Consider the following 22,270-nt stretch of genomic DNA (forward strand, 5'->3'; position numbering starts at 1 on the left):
GGCTCACGTTCAGCCCCCCCCCGCCCACTCCTTTGGGAAGCAGCTCGGTGATTGGGCCATGTCTTCTAATCCCCCGCCTCTGCCCCGGCGCTCTGCGCTGCGATTGGCTTCTCCATCCTGCAAGGCCCGCCCATTCCCCCCCCCCCCCCCCCCGCAGCTCGCCTGGTGAGTGGCAGCCCCGGGGCCGCGCGGCCCCCTCCTCGGCTCAGTCGGGGCAGGCTACGGAGGCCGACAGGCGGCGGCGATGATGATGGAGTCGGTGCGCGCCCAGCGGCTGCAGCCCGGGGTGGGGACGCTGCGCTCCCTGCGCCCCGGGGTGACCGGGGCCCCCGCCGTGGCAGCCTCGGCCCCCCCGCCCCCCGCTCCTCCCCCGCTGCCGGCGGCGCCCCCGGGGCTGGTGCTGCCGCCGCCTCCTCCGGGGCTGCCGGGCCCGGGGGCCTCGCCGGGCGGAGCGGGGCCCCCGGCCGTGCTGCGCGAGGCGGTGGAGGCGGTGGTGCGCAGCTTCGCCAAGCACACGCAGGGCTACGGCCGAGGTGAGTGAGGGTTCACCGGGGGGACCCCCCTCCCCGCCCCGGTGACCGGCACCCGCCGTGCGAGGGACCCCCCCCCCCTCCCCCGGCGATGGAGACCCTCCCTCAGGGCTGTGGCTGAGCCGGGGGTGGGGGGGTCTCTGCTGCGGTGAGTGGCACTCCCCATCTGAGCCCTCCCCCAACCCTGGGGGGGCTAAACCCCTTGTACACCGCACTAGGGCCCGGCTGGGTGAGGGGAGGGGGGGGGGGGACCGTCCCCCTGCCCCAAGGACTGGGATCCCGGCTAGCCCCCCACAGACACACTGGGGATCCCCAGGCCTGTTGAATCCGGGAAGTGGATGGAGCCGGGATCTCCTACCCCACACCGCAGGGCCACCTGGTCCTGGGGCGTGGGCCCCGTCCCCCGCAAGCAGTGTGACTATTGAAGTGAGAAGGGGGGAGCTGGGAGATCCCCCCACTCTGCCGGCCCTTCAGAGGGGGGACTCCCTGTACTTGGGGATATAGTAAAGGTGAGGAAGGAGACCTGCTACTCCATCCTGACTTCTAACGGGGGGCTCCAGGGGCTGGGGATACCCTTACACTCAGGGATGTATGTATGTATGTGGCAGAGGTGAACTAGGGGATTGGAAGTGAGCAGAAGACATTGCTAATGTGTTTGCTCTTCTCTTATAATGTCTCTTTAAAAAAACAAAAACCTTTCTCTTTACAAGTGGTCCCTAAGATCAGGGTAATGGACAGCTCTTGAGGCAAACAGCTGATCATTCCGTTTCACCTCCTGCAGTTGATAATACTTTGCATCATGTCAGTTGCACTCTTTCCCCCTGTCCTTTGTTTTCACTTGGGGGTTGCCTGGGTGCTCAACCGGAGACCCCTAAAAGGGCCTGTATTTCACACAGTGCTGAGCCATCTGGCATCTGAAAATCGAGTCCCTTTAATGTGTCTCAGGTTGGTCAATTGAAATCACTAGTCTTTGAAAACTTAGGCCTGGAAAAAATAGGTAAATGTCACTATAAGACTGGCAGGGGGGCAGGAATGTTGGGGAGGGGGGTTAGGTGTAGGATCTGGAACAATTCTTTATTCTGTTTGAAGATGGGTAGGTTTCAAACTCATGGTGCTTCTGTAACTTGCTGCATAAATGTACGCCAGTTACTAATCTCCTTATCAGAGGAGTAAGGTTTTGTTTGACAGCTCTGTGTGGAGGGCCGGCTGGGGGTGGGGGGGCGGGCAAGTGGGGCAATTTGCCCCAGACCCCGGGCCCTGCAGGGGCCCCCATGAGAATACAGTATTCTATAGTATTGCAACTTTTTTTTATGGAAGGGCCCCCCGAAATTGCTTTTCCCCAGGCCCCCTGAATCTTCTGGGCGGCCTGGTTGGTGTGTGTTAATGGTTGGGTCCTAAGCATGTGTATGAGACCTTTACTCTCTGGTTAGTGCCTGACAAAAGGCTCTTTCACACCCACCAGGCAGCTATGAAGGGTGTTTTGCTGGGCATACTGATGGTTTCCTTTTTTCCCACCCTCCTGCTTGCATTCTAAGTGACTGTATTTTCCGTAAGATCCCTCTCCCTGCTCAGCTTACCTGCCACTACAGGCGATTCTTTTCACCACTAACAGTGAGTGGAAGAAGTGACTAGCTCCTCAGACTGTATGTCTGCACTAAAGTGGGCTGCTGTGGGAGTGTTAACTACACCACACCCCATCCTGAGGACTCCAAGTATTGCCTCAGATGCTCCCAATTCATATGAGAGCGCTCCAGCGAAGCCTCAAATCTGAGTCTCCTGCACATCCCACCTGGTCCTCTTAAGAAATGTGGAAGCAGTAAAGAGGATTAAACCTCAGATTTTACTGGCACAAAGGTGGAAAGTATCCTTCTCCCCACCCATCTGGAGATGCTCTGCAACTGTTTCGAGTTCCCGAGTTCCGGTTGTGGCGGCAGGTCCAGTAGATGCAGTTGTACACATCCTAACTGATAAATGCTTGGCAGACGTTATGTGAGTTGAATGCATTGGAAGCATTTCAGCACCATGTGGAATCACTTATTCTTCCTTATTTAATATGCGAGTCAGATGTGCTATCATATACACAATACAGGGACCGGGGTCTACGCTCCAAGGCAATAAACAATTGATATGACTGATGGCCAAAGCACTCTATGTATGTGTGACTGGGCTACATCTCTTCCTGGCCTGGCTTTAAGTAACAAAACGAAGTGGGAATTGCTGCTTTTCTACTGGTTAAGTTTTGAAAAGGGAGAAAAGCTTTCGCTCCATGTAGTACTCTGTAGATTCTGTGCTTTTCTCTGGATGGGGGGCATGTGTGCATGGCATTTTCCATTCCCTCACGGGTGATGGTCATAAATGTTGAACAGGGATTTTGATTGGACCACTTGCTGCCAGTGTCAATGTTAGAGCTTGTTGACCCAGTGGCTGCAGTTCTCAAATGTGTTAAAATTCCTTTGGCTAAATACTGGTGTCTTGTATGCAAGATGGAAGTTGATACATCATCTGCCTCGCGGCCCCTCTGTTCTGTCAAATCCCAACAATCTTCTTCCCTTTTCGTTTCAAGACTCTTGTATCTTCTCAAACCCCAAGTGCTCTGCTTTGCTTCACATTCTCATTTATACGATAAACTGTTCTGGGGGTGGGAACATGTCCTAAGGTTGTAAAGAGCCATGTATATGCTCTGTCACTACTAGTCCAATAGGATCTTAGGGCACTTTAAATATTAAAATAAACCTGGCAACCTCCTGGTGACATCCCTGGTTAGAGATAGGGAAACTGAGGCATGGATGGAAAACAACCCTCCAGGGTCCTACAGCAAGTCAGCAGCAAATATAACTGAGTTGTCCTAACGTGGTCCCTTGCGCTAATAACAACACATCATTTCCGCACTAAATGAATGTACCATTTGATTCAGTTGGCCCTCTCTCCCAGTCAAGCAGTGTCTCAAATGACTACTTTTTCTATAGTATTCTGGCTGCCACTAGGAGTCTTCAAAAAGCTGATCTTAATGACACTTTTCCAGGTTGAACCTAGTCATCAGATGTTGTGAGCAGGGTTGGGCCTGCTCATAACAGTTTTAATATTTTAATGGAAAACTGGACAACTCAACATCTTCAGTTGTTTCTCAAAGGGTCACAGCCAAAATATGCATCCAACTTCTGGCTTGCAAAACAGATGTTATTTTACATCCTGTTTGGATCAGAACCTCCAGTCCTCTTCCCTTGTGGCTTTTGATTTTTCCCATCTCCCCACTCCTCCTCCTGTTAATTCACATGGCAGCAGCAGAACTCTGAATAGGGCGACCAGACAGCAAATGTGAAAAATCAGGACGGGGGTGGGGGGGTAATAGGAGCCTATCTAAGAAAAAGACCCAAAAATCAGGACTGTCCCTATAAAATCGGGACATCTGGTCACCCTAACTCTGAACAATATGAATCCATCCATTTCAAGCACGGTCTCTTTGGGATGATGGGGGTGAATCGGTGATGCGTTTTGAGAACTCTAGTCCGGCAAAGAGCTGAAGATTGCTACCCAGAACAAATACAAGATGGAAGTTGTCTTCCCCCCAGAATCCGTATGCCGCCGTGAACAAATGCTCTTTGCCGTCCGATTGGCTGAAAGATCACTCCACTGGCTAAGCACTTATTACCTGATAAATATGCATGGTGGTGTGGCCTTTATAGCGCTATTCAGCTGTAACTATGCTGAAAGGGAAAAGACAGACTATTCAAGAAATACCATAAGCTCTGATACTATTATTTTTTTAAAGTCTTTTTTTCCATTCACAGCAACCAGGCTTGTTGAGTTTCTCTTGCAGTTTTTTCTTTTAAAGTATCTTTGCCGAGTTCCAGTTACTTGTTTAACTCTCTCCTCTCTCTTTTTAAATCGCCCCCATTCTCTGTTGGGCTGGAAGCACCGATTTCAGTCCTTGAGAGAGAACCTCTTGGATACTCCCTCAGCTGCCAGACCTAATGCTCCAGCAGTCGCTAACAAAGCACCCTGCAAAACAAATAAGCAGTGTGCAACATAGAAAGGAGCTTGTCTCACACTGAGAACTCAAGTCCCATGCGCTGGCTAAACAGTGTCTCCTTGTTACCTCCACTTAGGCGCTCAGCATCCCGTTTCTTGTCTTAACTAAATTAACAAACTTTTTATTGTTTTGAATGTTCATAATAACGAGGAGGGGTGATTTCAGACTTTTCATGCTGCTTGATGTGGCTTAATTTCAGTTTTTCATTTGCGAAGTTGCTGGTATTCGGTGATAGCTGCAAAGATTCAGTTGCCCTGTGCCAAACGGGGTGTCAGACTGTTTGTTGAATAAGGCATTGTCTCTGGCTCCCCGTGGGGATTATATGCATGATTTATCTTGTCAGTAGAAAGGGAATCTGCTTGCCCATGTTTGAATTCCGTGCTCTGGCTGGTGTGCTGTAGCGCTGGCCAGGAACCACATAGATTGTGTACGTTTCCCTGTGACTCTCGGGTTTAAAACTGCCCCCGTGTTGTGTGTTTGAGGGAAAAATCCATACCCCAAACTTGAAAGTGATCCAAGCCAAGTGCTCGTTATTAACTAACTCCCTGAAACACTGCATCTGAGGCAGGCGGGCAAAATGTTTTAGTAAGAAACTTCAGGTAACTATCTTGTTGGTTCCATTCTACAGGAAGCTAATGAAACTAATAACTTCAGAGGCAATAAGATAAAGCTAGTTCTCTTATCCTGAAAACCGCATGGCTGAAAACCTAAAGTGTTACTTACAGTACAGTGTGTGGGCCAATAAAATGTTTAGCTGGATAGCTTGAAGTACCTAACGTGGTACTCTTTGTGTCACCAAACTGATCTTCCGTCTTGTCCTATTCCCATGGGGGGATTTCTGTAAGCAGGGGAGTCCTCTTGCTTGTTCTGTCTTTCTGTAAAAGAAACTGGAATAACTCTCTAGCAGGATTCCGCATGGAAGAGCCTAACTCTTCTTTCCAGTAGCATTCTTTTGTTCGCAAAATGTTACTCTAATTCATTTTGTACATTGCTTCATTTCAAAGTGATAACTGAGGTTGGAAAAGGCCCAGAGAAGGGTAAGGAAGATGCATTAAGAGAGGATTTTCCTAGAACTAGATATCGCAAAAACCTAGAACTATTTAGTGTAGAAAGTAGCTTAGAGAGAATTTTCAGACTCAGGATTTTGATGGCAGCTGTGGGATCCCTCCAGTGGCAGGAGGAATTGCTCTAATGTTAAGGGCAGATAAATTTAGAACAAATAAAAGGAAATGCTTCTTCCCTCACAGCACGTGAAATAGCTGCAGGGAATCCTGAATAATGTTTGTAATTCCTTCACGTATGCAAAGATAAGAGTGATTGAATCTCATGCTCCTGGCCACACGCTTATCACCACAGAGGTTCGGAAGCAATCTTTCCACCATGTGCAGCCCTGCACAGTCAGTTGGGTGCGTAGTGGGATTTTTGCCTTCTCTGAAGCATTGGGGTATTGTCCTCAGGCAGAGGTGGGATATCTGCTCGAATCTAGGATAGCAAATGTTCTACTTATTTAAGGAACATCTAGAAGACTGTTAAAGACTGGCTCTTATCCTGAAAGGACCATAATTGCCAAAGTAAGCCAGGGTTAATGCTTTGGACTCTGGCTTCCTGACATGAATGGGGGAAAAAAACAAAACATTTCTACTAAAAATGATATTCCTTATTTTAGTATGGGATTCACCATTCAATTATACCGCCTCCCATTCAGAAAGACCGTCATGATTCATAAATGAGGCCTCTCCATTCCCACCCAAATGTCAGTGGAATTAGGGAAGGATTGAATTGGGCAGCCCACGCCTTTTCTGAATGAGCCCTCTGTGCTGCTCCTTAAAACTGTGACCATCTCCAACTGGACATGAAATGTCTGACTTAAGGGCAGGTGATCTCCATTGGGCATCTTAGTGCCAGGGCAGGTCAGTGTGGTTATTATTGGCTCTAATTAGCCCTGCCATCTGCCGCACCGTGCCACTTGAACACTGCAGAATCTTTTGTGGTCTTAAATGTCTGAAGAATCGCATCCAGTCCGATTCCTGACACTGACAGCCCAGCTGATTGGCCCAAGCAAGGGGCAAACACATCACTACCAATATAGATTGCCTTTAGGAAAAAGACATTGCTGATTTCTTCCCTTATTAACTCCGATCCCTTCTTTAAAATACTCTTCCAAGAGCCTTTCAGTCTTCCCACCCCACACCCCACCAGCTTTCTCTAAGAGGAAAATTTCTCTACCAAAAGCCTTGCCTTTTAACTCACTCACTGTATGTTTAGACTGTTGTGTCTCAAGATTAGAACTTGGGTCTAGAGGTGCTGAGCACCTACAATTCTGCTTGAAGTTGACCATTCTCAGAATTGGACCGTTAGCTCCATGGGGAGGGACCCTGCTGTCATATTGGTACAGCTCAATGTGTGTTAATGTGCAAGTGACTCTCGGTTTCTGTAGACCAGCAATCACAAGTGGGGAGCAGTAAAACCAGTTTCTCAGGCTCCGTTTCCTGCGCTCAGTTTTTGCGGTATGAAAAGACCATTTCTCTCTCTGATATCCGTCCTTAACTTTTTTTTTCCCCCTGACTTCTATATCTTCAGTGAACGTTGTGGAAGCTCTTCAGGAGTTCTGGCAGATGAAGCAGTCACGCGGTGCTGATCTGAAAAACGGAGCCCTGGTGGTGTATGAGATGGTCCCTTCCAACAGCCCCCCTTATGTCTGCTATGTCACCTTGCCTGGGGGGAGCTGCTTTGGTAGCTTCCAGGTAGGACCACATGGCTACAGAGACTTGAGTGGCTCTAGCTACAGAGCTCATTCTCCATAGAACTGGCTGAGGGGAGTCTATCAGTTCCCTCAAGTCCCCGTTCTAATGGAATCAAATTCCTCGCTGTGAGGGGTGGGTGCTGGAGATTTTCTGGGAGCCCCAAAACACAGATGGATCCGGACCCATAGTAGAGGGATAAATCCAACCCAACTTAGTTCAACATGGTAAGTGCAGTGGTTGTCTTTAGCTTGAGATTTGCTTTAGCTATGTTACCCCAGGATTACATACTCACTGCAGGGAATTAATAGGGATTCTGCAAATAGTGAGGTTGCATACATGGCATCTAAGGCAATTGGCAAGTGTTAGCATAACTATTGTATAGCAATATTTGCCTTAAGTTAAATGCCTTATGCTTCACAGGGTTAAGTAGTTGAGTACGGTTACAGTGTGAATTCTAGAGTCCATGAACTTCAGTAGCGTTTCAATCCCTAATACAGCTCTGAATTCGACCCAGTGTCTCTTCCCAAGATGCTCAGAAAAGTTTGGCAGCCAAACTAATAAGGCTTGATCAATAGCCTCTGCCTTTCCTTTGTTGCGAAGGAAAAGGTCCAATCCAAATACTTAACCAGAAAGATTAAAGTCCAAAAATCACACAGGGTCCTGATTGCATTTCGGATTCCTTTCCTGCAGTGGCTTAAGGCCGAGTTATGCTCTCGTCTTGGTTTGAAGAAGGCATCCAAAAGAAACAATTCCAGCAGCTGAACTGCCTCCCCATCCTGCAGCGTAGCCCTCGTGTTTAGAGAAGGCTGGCTGTGTTTTGGTTTTAAGATAATTAATTTTGTTGGCAATCCAGTTGGTGGTATTTCCATGTCCACATACTATGTGCTGACTTCAACTTCCAGTTTAATTTTTTGCATTCAGTATGGCTGGGCTTGCTGTGGTTTAAAAACACACTCCTAATGACTTCAGGATGTCTGAGAAAATAGCTTTCCAGCACTTCACAACAACTGCCACTTAACAGCCATTTCGTATACGCGGGGAGAACTTTGGAGTGTGTCGGCCTTAACTGATCTCGGCCGTCTCTGCTTTTCTGTTCTGATGGCATGTACGTCTGTCCCCAGTTCTGTCCGACCAAGGCTGAAGCCAGGAGGAGCGCTGCGAAGATTGCACTAATGAATTCTGTCTTTAACGAGCACCCCTCCCGGAGGATCACGGATGAGTTCATTGAGAAGAGTGTCTCGGAAGCCTTGGCGTCTTTCAACGTAAGGGCTTTGAATGTCTTGACTGTTGCAGTTGATAGGGACAGACTGGTTGGAAAATCTCATAAATCTATGGGAAGGGAAATTTCTTTTGCATCTGGAAACCCTTATGGCAGGTTTTCCAGTGATTCTTGGAATGATACAGAAATACTAAAAATAAAAATAAACTATTACTCTAATTCTTGTTTTCTCTCAAACTGTTCCCTTCCTGGATTCAAACTCCCTTCTCCATCTATCCTCTCAGCCCTGCACTTGGAGTTAAATCTGCCTCCAGTTAGATCAGCAGACTTACTTTGAACTGGTGTATTGGAGAGCACCATTTAGCCCTTAATGTTTTCAGCATTCCCACTGTTGAGGGCCTGTTAAGTTTGGAGTTATTCCACTTCCAGGAGAAGCACTTCACACCCTTTCCTACAATTCTGGCCAAGTTTCTTTTAAATATAAAAATGTCTCTCTTGTATAGAACTGCTTTTATGTGAGCTAAAATGAAAGACTGGCTTACTCAATGCCTGCCCATGTCTGGTACTACCAGTAACCCGAAAGGTTGACTAGATAGTCTCTCTTCTTTTTCTTCTGCAGAAGATAAAGGTGTATAATAACTTGCTGGAATATAGTGGGTTCCATGTGGTATTACTTGGAATGCCTGCAAGATGGGATTGTCAAAGGATCCTAAGGGAACTAGGCACCAGCTCCATTAACTTTCAAGGGGATTTGTGCTCTAAATCCCTTAGAGCTTTTGAAAATGTTCCCCTAATTCATTGTAATAGGGCTTGATGACACAAAAATGGAGCATGTGATTTAAAAACAGGAGCATTTTATTACATGGTGACTTCTCTGCCATAGATGTTACAGTCAATGTAAGGTTGCCACCTATCTGGGATCCTGTGTACTTTTATAGGGATAGCCTCTGAAAAACAAGACTAATTAGGCCAGAAAGCATCAAAAAAGTTTCTCTAACTGCATGGGGGTGGGGGAATATTGTTAAGACTTTACAAGGCACTGCCCCCATCAAAATGTAACAGATAACTGCACCTTGCTGTTTCAAAAACAGTGTCTGACTTCCTGGTGCTCACCGGGCCTGGAGCAAGATCAACTCCGTTCCATTACTGAGCCTGCTGCAATGTTCAAACCTGATGAACTCCTGGGGTGTGGAGCTTCTCTGATCAGCCTGTTATTGTGTGCAGCCTCGTTATTTAAGCCAGATGCATTACAAAGCCGTACCTGTTTATATCCTTGGTGGTAGGCATGTTAAACTTCCTAGTGCCAAAATCCTACTTTGTCAGAATGAGTTTTTACTGTGCATTCACACAGCACCTAATGGAACCCAAACTACTCTGTGAACTGTGAAACAATCTTACAATCCTAAATGCTACCGAAAGAGAGCATCTCATCATTGAAATGTAGCGCTGGAAGGGACTTGGAAGTCAAATTCAGTCCCCTGTCTTGTGCCAAGAGCATGAAACCATTTGCATTGAAATCATGGTCAAAATTTGCCTAGATCCTATGAGGTGGTTGGCTAATATGCTAGTCAGCAAGTACAAGATACAACAGGCATGCAAAGTGTGACCTCGAAGACCTGTTACCTCATCAACTACTGAAACTAGGAAAATACTGCGATGTAGCTCTTGGAAAGCTGGTATTGCTGGATTTCAGTGATGATCCTGGTGGTCCAAAAGACATTGAAATGGTCGCTGGTCCCTCACACTAGATCAACTTGGAGGCTTTTAAGAACTGGTTGGAGAAACACCTATTAGGGATGTTCTAGGTCTACTTAATCCTGCCTCAGCACAAGGGAATGGAGTAAATGGCCTCTTGAGGTCTCTTCCAGCCCTACATTTCTATGATTCATGAAAATATAAGCCATCATAGCTCACACAAGTCTGTGGAAGTATGCATGAGGAAATCTGCCCAGAGCATCAGGTCACAGATGTTACATTTTCTGGGTGTTCCAAGATTCCTTGCTCAAATCTCAGGTTTCCTGTTAAAAACAACAGAGAGTCCTGTGGCACCTTTAAGACTAACAGATTTATTGGAGCATAAGCTTTCGTGGGTGAATACCCACTTCCTGTTGTCCACCTGAATCCAGTTAATTCCAAAGTACCTCTGAGCACTCCTCATCTAGATATGGCTGCTGTAAAGTATCATCACGTTTCTCCAAGATGGAGACAAGTCATTGGCTTTTGTCTTGTCCCGATCGCTTCTGTCCTGGGACGTCTCCGAGCAAGAGCACACTATTTACTGGGAGTTGGAGGAATTCAAAATCTCTTCCATGTTTGTAAAAACAACAAGGAGTCTGGTGGCACCTTAGAGACTAACAGATTTATTTAGGCATAAGCTTTCGTGGGTAAAAACCTCACTTCTTCAGATGCAAGTGTTTGTAGAATCTGTGAAACATTCAAGGTGGTTAAAGTTTGCCTCATCAGAGTACAAACAAACCAAGTCTGTGGAGCCTGAAAATGTCTGACTAACAGCAGTAGAGCCATGTGGGAACACTGCTTAGCAGCGTGCCAGCTGTGTGGTTGCCTTTTTCTGTTTAGGGGTTGTAATTCTTTAATATTCCTCTTTGCTGCAGGGTAATCGAGAAGAAGCCGATAACCCGAACACTGGAATTGGTGCTTTCCGTTTCATGCTGGAATCCAACAAGGGAAAATCAATGTTAGAGTTTCAGGTACTATCCATAACTTGATTCCCTGCTCCAGTCTTGATTAAAGTGTTTTTTGTTTTTTTTTTAAATCTTCTAGTCACATCATTCAGTGCTACAGAATGTACCAGGCCTGTGCATTCAGAAAGCACGTGCTGCTATGGCTTTTGTGTTGCTATACCCTTAGTGCTAGATTGGAGCTCCAGCCACAGACTCCAGACCAGGGTTTTTCAAGCCTTCCAAAGTTCAACAATATCTGGATTGTGCAGGGTTCTGTTTTGGGTGTCCCTCTGATTAAAACAGCTCTGGAGACGCTCACAGAGACCAGTATTGTGGAAGGGGTTGTGCAATGCCTTCAGTATTGGAATATATTGGTAATGCAAGAAGCAACATGGTCTAGTGGTTAGAGGACTGGGAGTTCTGGGTTCTATTCCCAGCTCTTCCACTGGTGGCTGAGACACCTTGGGCAAGTCGTTTCACCTGTTGTCATTTATCTTCAGAGAGGGGAACATGGGCTAGCTATTTCCATTTTAAAGCAACTGAAGGTATCTGGATGAAAGGCACTATGTAAGTGTATAGAATTAGGCATACTGAAGTCTTGAAATCATTGAGATCATCTTAGTTGGTTACCTGGGGTACATCTGCACTGGCAGGTGTAATCTCCAGCTCAGGTAGATACGTGCGTGCTAGCTTTGATGGAGTCAGCATGCTAAGAATAGCAATGTAGCCAATACGTCTGTTAGTCTATAAGGTGCCACAGGACTCTTTGTCGCTTTTTACAGATCCAGACTAACACAGCTATCCCTCTGATACAGTGTAGCCACAGTGGAACTGGTTGGTCAGGCTAGCCGCCCGAGTACGTACCTAGGGTCTCTGTCGGGACTGTAGCTTGTCCCTCTGTCGTGGCTACACTGCTATATGCTAGCTCAATCAAAGCTAGTATAATGTAATTCCCAGTTCAAGCGATGTACATCTCCAGCTCCGGAGTAGACATCGCCTCACTTCATAGATACACCTTTAATCAGTGTAGACGATGCTTTGGGAGCCAAGGCTTTTCTGGGGTTTATTCCCTGCCATTGGGAGGGAGGCTTGTCCAATGGCTAGAGCAGTGGGCACACAGAATTGGGACTCTGTTCCCAATTCTGCATCTGACTTGCTGCCACATCTTTCTGCGTGTTCCCTTCTCTGTTTGATGGGGCCATCTACCTCTCGGGTATTCTGAGGTTTAATTGTTTTTTCAAGTGCTTTGAGATCCTTGGAGGAAAGGCCCTTTATGGAAGTACAGATATTACTGTCACTGGAAACTTGAAACAGGGACTTTACACACTCCCCACTAGTAGCTGATTTATCCGGATTCAGGGATTTGATTCTCAGAAGGGGAGAAATAGACCCTACTTTCACTTGCCAGATGCTCAAAGGAGCTTGGCAGCTTCATGCATGTAGGCAGGCTCCTTAAGCTCGTAACTTAGTTTTTATTTAATTTGGAACTCTCTGCTGAAAGCAAACTTTCCTGACACTGACTTTTTGCCCGGCTGCTCTCCCTTGAATGGTAACATTCTGTAGGCGGAGGATAAGTGTTTATATTAATAGCCCTGTTTACACAGACTGACGCCACATCCTGTAGATTCCTCTGGCGGCATTGTCTGTGGGAAGCCTGGCTTTCTGTGGGAGTTTATGGAATGGGGTTTGTGCGGCCATCAGAGAAACGTTTGCCCCGTTTCCATTACAACCAAGCTCTGCACTATCACCGGCCAGCGTCTGGTGCAATAGCTCTGGGGATGAAAAGGGCAGAGGGAAGCACCAACAGAGGATGTTACGGGCAGAAGAGATATAAAGATTCAGCAGTCTGAAGGATCTTTCCCATCCCGTCATTGGTAGTGGTCTTCTGTCTAGCTATGCAAGGCCTGGGCAGTGCTCTTGGCTGATGGATCAGCCTATACAATAACATATGTCCTTTTAAATAGTTGTTCCATGAATGGCCCTTTTCATCTCTCTGTACTGTAGGACTTTATCAGCACGGCCTCAACTTTAAGTAAGCCTGCTGTGATCACAAATGTATTTATATTGCAATAGTGCTGAAGGGCCCAGTCAGTCTAGAGTCCTCCGTGGTAGGCACTGTACAAACCCATAACACGGTCCCTGCCCTGTGAAGCTTATCATCTAAGTAGCAGTAATGGCTTCTAGCCTGTTCTGCTCAAGGAGTTCAAAGCACTTCACAAACTTTTCCTGAAGCGTCAGCTCCCTGTGAGGTGGTTAACGTACGGGTGAGGGAAAAGATCTAGAAAGATGAAGCCACTTGCCCAGGATTGCAGATAAGGGAATAGAACCGGTCTGTAAATGCCACATGGTGAGCTGGAAATATAACCGTGGAGTCCTGGCTCCCAGTCCTCTGATCAAACCACTAAGCCCTCCCTGCTGCGAGCTTAGTAACTAGATGGGCAAAAATGTAAGTGGAAGGAAAGACTAATTCACTCCTGTGTGTCTTCCCCACCTAAGTCTGTCTGTCTAATAATAATCTGCACCTCTTACCAGCTGTAGCCCTAGCACGTCTTAGCAGCTGACCTCTAAGCACTTTACACAGGAGCTCAGTATCATTATCCTTATTTTAGAGGGGGAAACTGAGGCACCAGGAGGTGAAGTGACTTGCTCAAGGTCACAGTAGGTCTCCTGTGTCCCAGTCCAGTGCCCTTCCCACTAGGGAACGCTGCCTCCTGAGGGCTCTACGGCACAGAAAGGCTTTCAGCTGTGTGCTAGAGAAGCATTTTGCCTGTGTACATTGCTGCCCTTCCCTTGATTCGCCAGTTCCTTCTGTTGATGCTCTTGCCCTTCAGAGCTAACTGCCGTTTCCCCTCGCAGGAGCTGATGACCGTCTTCCAGCTGTTGCATTGGAATGGCAGCCTCAAAGCCATGCGAGAGAGGCAGTGCTCACGGCAGGTAAGGCTGGCCCGGGCGCTGGCTGAGCGCTGCTTTGGCAGCAGTACCGCAGGTGCCTAAGGGATTCTTGGACCTTTTGCTTCGGTGCTCATCCAGCCCCGTCGTTCATTTCCCATCACGCTGTCGTGTGCCACTGAGCCAGATGCTACTAGCCGACGCGCGTGTTCTTAGCGACTCGCCATTCATAAGCTCCCGTCATATTTCTTCCCCCTAGGAGGTGCTGGCTCACTATTCGCACCGTGCTCTGGATGACGACATAAGGAACCAGATGGCCATGGACTGGGTGAACAGGGAGCAGAGCACCCCAGGAGCCCTTTCCAGAGAGCTGTCCTCGACGGAGAGGGAGCTGGATGAAGCCCGACTGGCTGGGAAAGAGCTGCGTTTCCACAAGGAGAAGAAAGACATCCTGATGCTGGCGGCTGGCCAGCTGGGGAACATGCACACCTCCAACTGCTAGACGCTGCACGCAAACTGTTCAGCTTCCCCATGCCTACTAACAATTCCACATTGAAGGGATCTGTACCGTATCACTTAGGGCATATAGCTGCCTCTTTTTCCAGAGTCGTGGCCCATTTGCACATTTTTTTAAGATGTTTTTAAACGTTTCTGTACAGATTTTTACACTTAGTACTAGCCTTTAGGTTACTTTTCAGCTTTCTATCTGCTAAAGAATTCCTTCTCTTTAACAGCCTTTCAGTGTTAACACTACTCTAAAGACCTCCGTTCAACCCAGGTACTGTACAGATGACCGTATTCAATGGAAATGTAGCATTTCCCCAGGGAGATCTGGATTTGAAGAGATCCAGATGGTATGTTACGCAAAACTGCCTTTCCTTCTGCTTTTGCAGTCTGAGGGGTTTGGTCAAACCCCTCTTTTTGAAAAGCACAGCACTTAGCAATATGTTCTGCTCCTTTGTACTAGAATTCATGCTCCAATGGAGAGCACCTCAGAGCACACGCATGGAATTTCGGATCTGGGATTTTGATTTTGCTCCATTATAGAAATATGGGGTCAGTCTGTAAAATTGCCATCTGCATCTGAGATCCGATTTAAAACTCCACCAAGTGTTACAGGATGGGATGTTTGGATCTGTTTTGAGCTTCGATCTTTTCTCTCTTGTACAGAAAGAATCAGCTGCTGACACATGTTCAAACTTAATACCAAATTACAAGACTCTGGTGGTGGTTAAGGGATTGGCTTTGGTATTAAGGAATTGGGCTCAGCTTTTTAATTACGTCTGTACTAGAGAGAGCTCTGCAGTCCCCCTCTTGAATCCCCTTTGGACTTTTAGGGGATTTGACCCTAGCCCTGCAGGAGTGGATGAGCTTGGAATGGGCTGACTAGTAGGTGGTGCTATGAAGTGGACAGTACACTTTCCTAGAAGTCAAGCATCTTCATAAGTTACTTAGTCTCACCTCGCCTAGGCTGGGGACGCCAGAGTTCTGAGGCTATCCTACCACTGTCTGGTGTCATGCTATTGTCTCCATGCTAGCTACCTGGCTTTGGGTTGCTTTTGAACACAATGTCGGACTAAACCTTTTTCAGGAAGACCTAATAAACACTTGCCAGATATTTAGAACTGGCTAATGGAAACATTGGGGGAACTGATCCAGGTGTATCACCAAAGGCCCTGTGTTTACTACCTTATTGACCACAACTGTATTAACCTCTTGAAGCAGAACCTGGATCCAGCTGGTCCCCAGCTGTGGAAGGTCAGATCTGGATCCAAACCCTATGGTTCAGCCTCAGCTACACTTGGTTTCTTTTGGCCGGCGTAAAGCGGTCTGAACCAAGTTATAAACAGGGCTGCACCTAGTCTATAGCACACTAACTTGTTTATAATATGGGTCAGATCCGTCTTGAGGATGCCAAGAACAGTCTCCCTACATGGTTTTACTCCCTAAAAGGTTTAGATTACCCATGCAAAATAGATAATAGTAGGCTGCAAAGGGCTGCATTTACTCTCCACTTTGGAACTTGCTCTGTTTGTTACAGTGTCGATTCCTGAAATGTAAATCTAGATCTGCACTATTTTTTTAAACTGATAGAGCCCCGCACTTAGTATAAATACTAGCCCCGTAGTACACGTAGCTTAAAAGCATCCTTTCAAATACCCAGCTGTGTCTGTCGTTCAGATTTAGAGCAGAAAGAGGGGGGAATTACTGGCTGCAGAATAGCAGCACAAAAGGGAAACCCAATCAAGAGACGAAAAACTGCATTCCCAGCTCCTCTCTAGGGTCTGCTTATCCCCGGGACTGACGCCGAGCTTTCCTAACAGGCTAGGCACTCCGTTGCGAACTGTTTCTTAGTTACCCGACTGCCCGAAGAGAGTTGAAAGAAATCTCCGGGGGTTTATCCATTCTGCCCACGTAGAAACCTCATGTTCAGAAATAGTTCGTGGATGTCTGTCGTGGACAGAAAAACTGCAGCTTTGTGGAGATGGGGGCAGTTGCGAGCACTGTAATCAGGCCATATTTACTGAAGATGCAATCAAAGCACAACCATAGAACTGTTTGATTGTTGGCTTCTACACAGTTAGGGGGGCAGGGGAAGGAAGGGGTTAACAACACCTTGGGCACCCCTTACTACTTATTGGCCCTCAAATGATTCCAGTCTGCTAAATTCTCCTGTGCACATAGATGCCACTACAATGCAAGCCAGGGATTAATTGCTCTGGTTACAAACTGAAAACATTTCACTGCTCGCACCAGGGGAAAAATGGGAAGTCATTCCAGCCCAGACCATCCAAGTTCCTGGATTTCTGATCTTTGTGCATCTCCGGGACAAATCTAATGGGCATTAGGGAGCCCATATTTCATATTTTGCTGTGGGGCCTTAGCCCAAACTTGCACTTTGATCAAAGATCCAGATCCGTTTGGTTCTGCTGAGTTGAAACAGAATATTAATGCTCAAAAAGCAAAAGCGTAGCTTCTGATATTCCTAACAGGAAGTCATACTCTAGTGTTTCCAGTTTACAGCAATAACTAATCTCTCAGATCATAACTACCAAACCTTTTTACCTTTTATCTAGTGACTTGTCGATTTTGTAAGCCTGCTGTGCAAGGCATTTATTTGAAAGGATGTGGGACTCTTTAATCTCGTATCCTGCTTTGTGGGGGCTTGCTAATGTCTGATTAGTTTTGTAAAGGAAAAGTTACAGTATTGGGCTCCCTCAATTAATAGCAAATCTAAATCTATTTTTGTGGTGACATAAAAGGCACGGGGATTGATGGAGTAGGAAGCCATGGTACAGAAAGTATCTGTCAGCTACGCCCACACTGTAATGGGACCAGTTTTAAGCTTGCTCGTAGGTCAGTCATCCAAGGCCGTTGTCATAGACTCTTCCTTTACAAAGTAGGGGGAAAACTAATGTTTTGTAAAACAGCCACGTGGTACATTTTCTGTACTGTTTGATTTGCAACATGTAGTGTGCAATGCAATAGATTTGCCTGTAATTCAAACGAGATGTCTGTCACGATCTCTTGGCTTTTCCTCTAATCAGCATTGAAGAGGTAGGAGGCCTCAGGCGGTGGGGAAGCAGGGGGTAACAGTTGAGCACTTTGTACAGTATTTTGTATTCTCCGTTCACTAGTGTAGTTCAGGTTAAATAGCCAGCTAGACAGTGCAGTCTAACAAAGCAATGATTTGCTGGTGCACAAAATAATCTTCCTCATAACACTTTAAAGCCTTTTCAGCATATAATCCAGAAGAGCTGATGGGATCTCTTGTGGGATCTTGAGTCAAAGGCTGTCTTTTACTTTATAAAAAAAAAAAAAAAATTTCTACCACTTTAGGATCCTTGTGGATCTCTTCTCACGTTGGCTCTTGGTGTCTCACTAATTGAGACTAGTCTCTGAGGTCCCACTCCGAGAGCAGGAGCCTGCCACAGTTTTTGGTATCTCCACAGAGATCACCTCTCAACCCCACTCCATCTTTCTCAAGAAGCCTCTTGCGGAGGATGTTTCAACTAGTAGCATGTGGATATTGAAGCAATGTTATCACAAGAGGGAGATCAAGAAGCAATTGCATTATTCTTCGGCCTTCTAGTGTTGTATTCCAGTCCTAACAAGCCTATGTCTGATGGTTTTTATATGTGTATATATATTTTTATATGCAGCCTTTTTACCTGATAGTATTAATGTTTAATGCATTTATAAACTTGATTTGTAAATGGTATTTTTAGTTCTTGGGTTTTGTTTTTTGGTTTTCAGGTTGGTTTCTTGGTTTCTGGACCGTTACTAAGACACTTAATCATTTCCTTTCTCTAGAAACAGCACAGAGTCTTAACTTTCTGCGAACATTTCCACTTGTGGGTAGCGTTAAAATAAATCATGTGACACTGACTTGTCTAAGGATCTAATCCTGCAGATGCTTAAGACCTTGAGTACCTTCACATGAGAGAGGTGGCGTTCACAGCATTGGAACCCGAAGTGTTTATCTCCAGAAATGTTACTTCCAGTTTCTTCTTTATTTTAAGGCCATCTATACGTAAAATTCTACAGCGGCAGCACTTCAGTAGACACTTATTACAACGATGGGAGGGGCACTCCCATTCCGTAGATTATCCACCTCCCTGAGCGGCAGTAGCTAGGTTAACGGAAGTATTTTTCTGTCAACCTCCCGGTGTCTATACCAGGGGTTAGGCTGGCTTAACTACATCACTCAGGGGTGTGGGTTTTTCACACCCCTTACATGTAGTGATGCTGATCTAACTTTCCAGTGCAGAGCAGCCCACAATCAAATTACTTTTTGAATTATGGACCGGATTGTACCACTTTGGCAGAGCAAGGTGGCCGAATCTAGCCCTAACTGAGAATTCACCTGTCATGGGGAAGTTCTCACTTAGCCAGCTCTTGTGCTGACTGGCCACCACACTCCTTGTCCTGGTGCTGGGGTCAGGATGGAGTGCAGTTGTGTATAAGCCATAAAGACCTGGGCCAATAGACATAAATTAGAGCAGCTATGGGGCTGCTCTAATGTGTCAGTGGGCCAGAGCTGGCACAATTCCTCCATGATTCTCCTGGAGGCATAAGATGCTCCCTGAGTTGGACACCTTCCTCCCACATTGCTTGGTGCAGGGCAGAATATGGGCCTAGACCTCAGTTCATCCATGTTGGACTTTATTTTATTTTTAAATTGGCTAATCTGAATTAGTATTAACCCTACTGCTGACACAGGGTGGTGCTGCAGAAATCAAACTGCATTAGAAATGTCCTCACTTATCCAAACATAGGCTGCGTTCCCTGTGACAGCTGAATAATCAAACTCATCCCCTTCTGAAGTCTGGCACTTCAGCTCCCAGCAAGCACTGGAAGCTTCTTAGGGCCTGTCGGCTCCTCATTTCGGTGCTAATTACAGATCTTTTCAAGGTGTATTTATTTGTTTATGTGAGACCCTAATGGTTCTCCACTAAAACAGAAATGCTAACTCTATTCAATCATCAGCACAGTGTTATACTCTGAATCGTAAGGGATACGTTTCAGATGCTTTTTGGTGCCAAAAACGGCAGCAAACATAAGCTTTGAAACAAAGGATTGAAACAAAACAACCTATTTGTCAGAGGGTGGAGATAGACGGCAGGAGAGAGATCACTTGATCATTGCCTGTTAGGTTCACTCCCTCTGGGGCACCTGGCATTGGCCACTGTCGGCGGATAGGGTACTGGGCTGGATGGACCCTTGGTCTGACCCCGTATGGCCGTTCTTATGTTCTTAACATAACTTTTTAAGGATTACATGGTTTCTGTGATCAAAGACTATTTCTCTTTAATGGGACTTCTTTGCAGTAGGAGAGGCATATCAAGACTTCACCCACAGCAGTTTGTTTTAAAAGGATGATATGTTAGCGTATATCAGCCTTCTCCAATTCCATTAATCCATTCACACAGTGAATCTTCCTCCAGGCGAGTCTGGGCAGGCTCTCAGACTTCCATGACCGTAGTGGAGGTAGTTTTTTATATGTATATAATAAAATCTGTCTTTATAAGTAGAGCCACACCAGAGGATTTGCCTGTTTCTGCTAATCTAGAGCCCTGGCATCTCATTGTAGACACTCCACGAACTGATGCAGAGCTATGGGACGTTGCCTCATGCCTTTTTCTACTGGGAAGAGCATTTCCTGGGCAGGACCCAGTTTAGCTTTATTATAAATAGCATCAAGTGTCTGTGAGTGTCTTTCCCGTGCCCCTGCCCCCCCTTCTAATCACAAGTTGTCTTGAAACCTCTATCCCCCATGAGCTTCAAGGGGGAAGTTTGGCTGTCGATCTAATCCGTAGTACCAGCATTATTAATATCCTGGCTTCCTAAGCATCCAATGTCTCTTCTTTCCTGCCTTCATGCCGTATATTCCGAATCAAACACTACAGTAAGATAAATCACCTTTCACATGCTGTCTCTGCCTTCGTTCCATTATATCATATAATCAGTATTTCACATGGATTTTGTATGTATAATTTTATACAATAAAATAGATTTTTTGAGGAGCTGGTTTCTCTTTCCTTCCTAGGGAGGCGTGCTGGATTGACAAACTCTGCAGTGTGCATTTGGTCTAGATCCCCCTATTCAGGTGCACCATGGGCATTCGAAAGATCGCTTGAGTGTCTGCCATTTCCACCGCAAAGTACAAAGATCAGCGGACTGTTGGCTTCTTAACCGGCATCTCCCCTGCTCCACTTTAGTAACTAACTAAAGACACACGCTAGCCATGGGGGTAGGAAAAACTAAATATTCCAGTCTTCCTTCTGCCTGGTTTACGGGCTGTTGCTCTGGGGTCTGAGCCAGGCTGGCCTGAGCTGTAACGGTTGTCAGCAGAAGCACCTGGACTGCTGAGCTTTCGTTTAAAACACTAAACGTTGCAGAAGGAATGGCTTTCCTGCAGCCAAAGGGGGACTGTCAGCTGCTCTGAGCGCCTTTCCTGCTGCTGTTTATGCTCCCTGCTGGGTGCTCAGGGCATCTGAAGCCTCTTGGAATAACTCCCTTATCCTCTTTGGCTGCTGGCTAATGAGTCCCTGCTGGCTGGAGTATCGCAGGGTGTCTGATTGTATCAATTCAAACAGCATTTCTTTTGACCCATCTTTCCTGGCACAGAGCCTCTGAGCCCTGTTAATATCACACCAGCTCTGCCTTGCCATTACGGTGCTAGCTGGCAGGCGCAGGCCAGATCTCGCAGCTGCCACGTCACACCCTCTTTACAGAAGGGTCTTTCCCCAATGGGGGGTCGGATGGCTGCAGTCCCCCAAAGGCAATACTGCCGTCTAACATTAGCTGTTCTGCACATTGGACCTTGTGGCTCTGCAGTGTGGCAGGCTGTCGCTCCTCTGGCCTGGAGTATCTCCGCTGAAGGCACTGTCAGGGTATGTCTACACTACAAACGCTACAGCGGCACACGTGCTGCTGTAGCGTGGACCCCTACTACAGTGACCGAAGGGTTTTTTTTCCCATTGCTGTAGTAAATTCACCCCCTCAAGACACTCGCTATAGGTAGGCTGCCAGAAGAATTCTGCTGTCGCCCTATCTTGTCTACACCAGGGTTTAGAATGGCTTAACTATGTCATTCCGGGGGGGGGGATTTTTCAATTCCCTCCCTCCCCCCCCCCCCCCCAAAGCAACGTACCTATACTTTAGGTGTCGACCAGATCTAAGTCTTACTACCTCGTATCCCAGGCACTTGTAAATCAAAAGCAGCTGTCTTCTGGTTCTAGCACTCTCTGTCTGAGCAGGGAGTGTAATAACTGAAGTCCCACTCAGGGTCCTGCTACACCAGCCTTGGCTTAAATCTTTGTGAAAAGAGAATGTTTGCTTTGCATTGCCCTCACTGGCCTTGTTGAATTAGCTACTTAACTTCCCCACCCCCCAATTCTATCTCCACACCATCTTCTCTCTTATTTCTTTCCCTCTTCTCCCCTCGCCCCGCTTCACAAGGACTTTCTGCGTGGGACTATCATCTGTTTAAATGCACCAGAACAGGAACAGCTACCCTAATCAGTGGGTACCTAAAACCAAATGGTGCAAATGGTAACTTAACTATTTTGTATTTCTATTGCTATGACCATTCTTCGTGAATTAGAAATCTGCTTGTTCCTACTCTGGGACTTTCCATCGGAGTATCTTCCAAGTGTTTTTAAAGCACTTAA

At 46.6% G+C, this 22,270-nt stretch overlaps 1 protein-coding gene across 1 annotated transcript; it reads left to right on the forward strand.

Annotated features, from left to right (window-relative positions):
- Positions 1 to 165: 165 nt before the first annotated feature.
- LIX1L (limb and CNS expressed 1 like) lies at positions 166 to 20,620 on the forward strand. The gene is made up of 6 exons (XM_054010582.1): positions 166 to 533; positions 7,141 to 7,304; positions 8,426 to 8,566; positions 11,136 to 11,231; positions 14,061 to 14,138; positions 14,353 to 20,620. Exons 1-6 carry the CDS (start codon positions 245 to 247, stop codon positions 14,593 to 14,595), a joined length of 1,011 nt encoding a protein of 336 aa, XP_053866557.1. The 5' UTR covers positions 166 to 244; the 3' UTR covers positions 14,596 to 20,620.
- Positions 20,621 to 22,270: the final 1,650 nt, after the last annotated feature.

The sequence above is a fragment of the Malaclemys terrapin genome, chromosome 21 (assembly GCF_027887155.1).
Source record: "Malaclemys terrapin pileata isolate rMalTer1 chromosome 21, rMalTer1.hap1, whole genome shotgun sequence".
Classification (NCBI taxonomy): domain Eukaryota; kingdom Metazoa; phylum Chordata; order Testudines; family Emydidae; genus Malaclemys; species Malaclemys terrapin.

Excerpts from the sequence above, each read along its gene's own strand:
- LIX1L (XM_054010582.1), top strand. The coding sequence starts at position 245 with ATGATGATGGAGTCGGTGCGCGCCCAGCGGCTGCAGCCCGGGGTGGGG. Across the intron at positions 7,305-8,425 it reads GCTGCTTTGGTAGCTTCCAG|TTCTGTCCGACCAAGGCTGA; the intron begins GTAGGACCACAT and ends GTCTGTCCCCAG. Across the intron at positions 11,232-14,060 it reads AATCAATGTTAGAGTTTCAG|GAGCTGATGACCGTCTTCCA; the intron begins GTACTATCCATA and ends TTCCCCTCGCAG.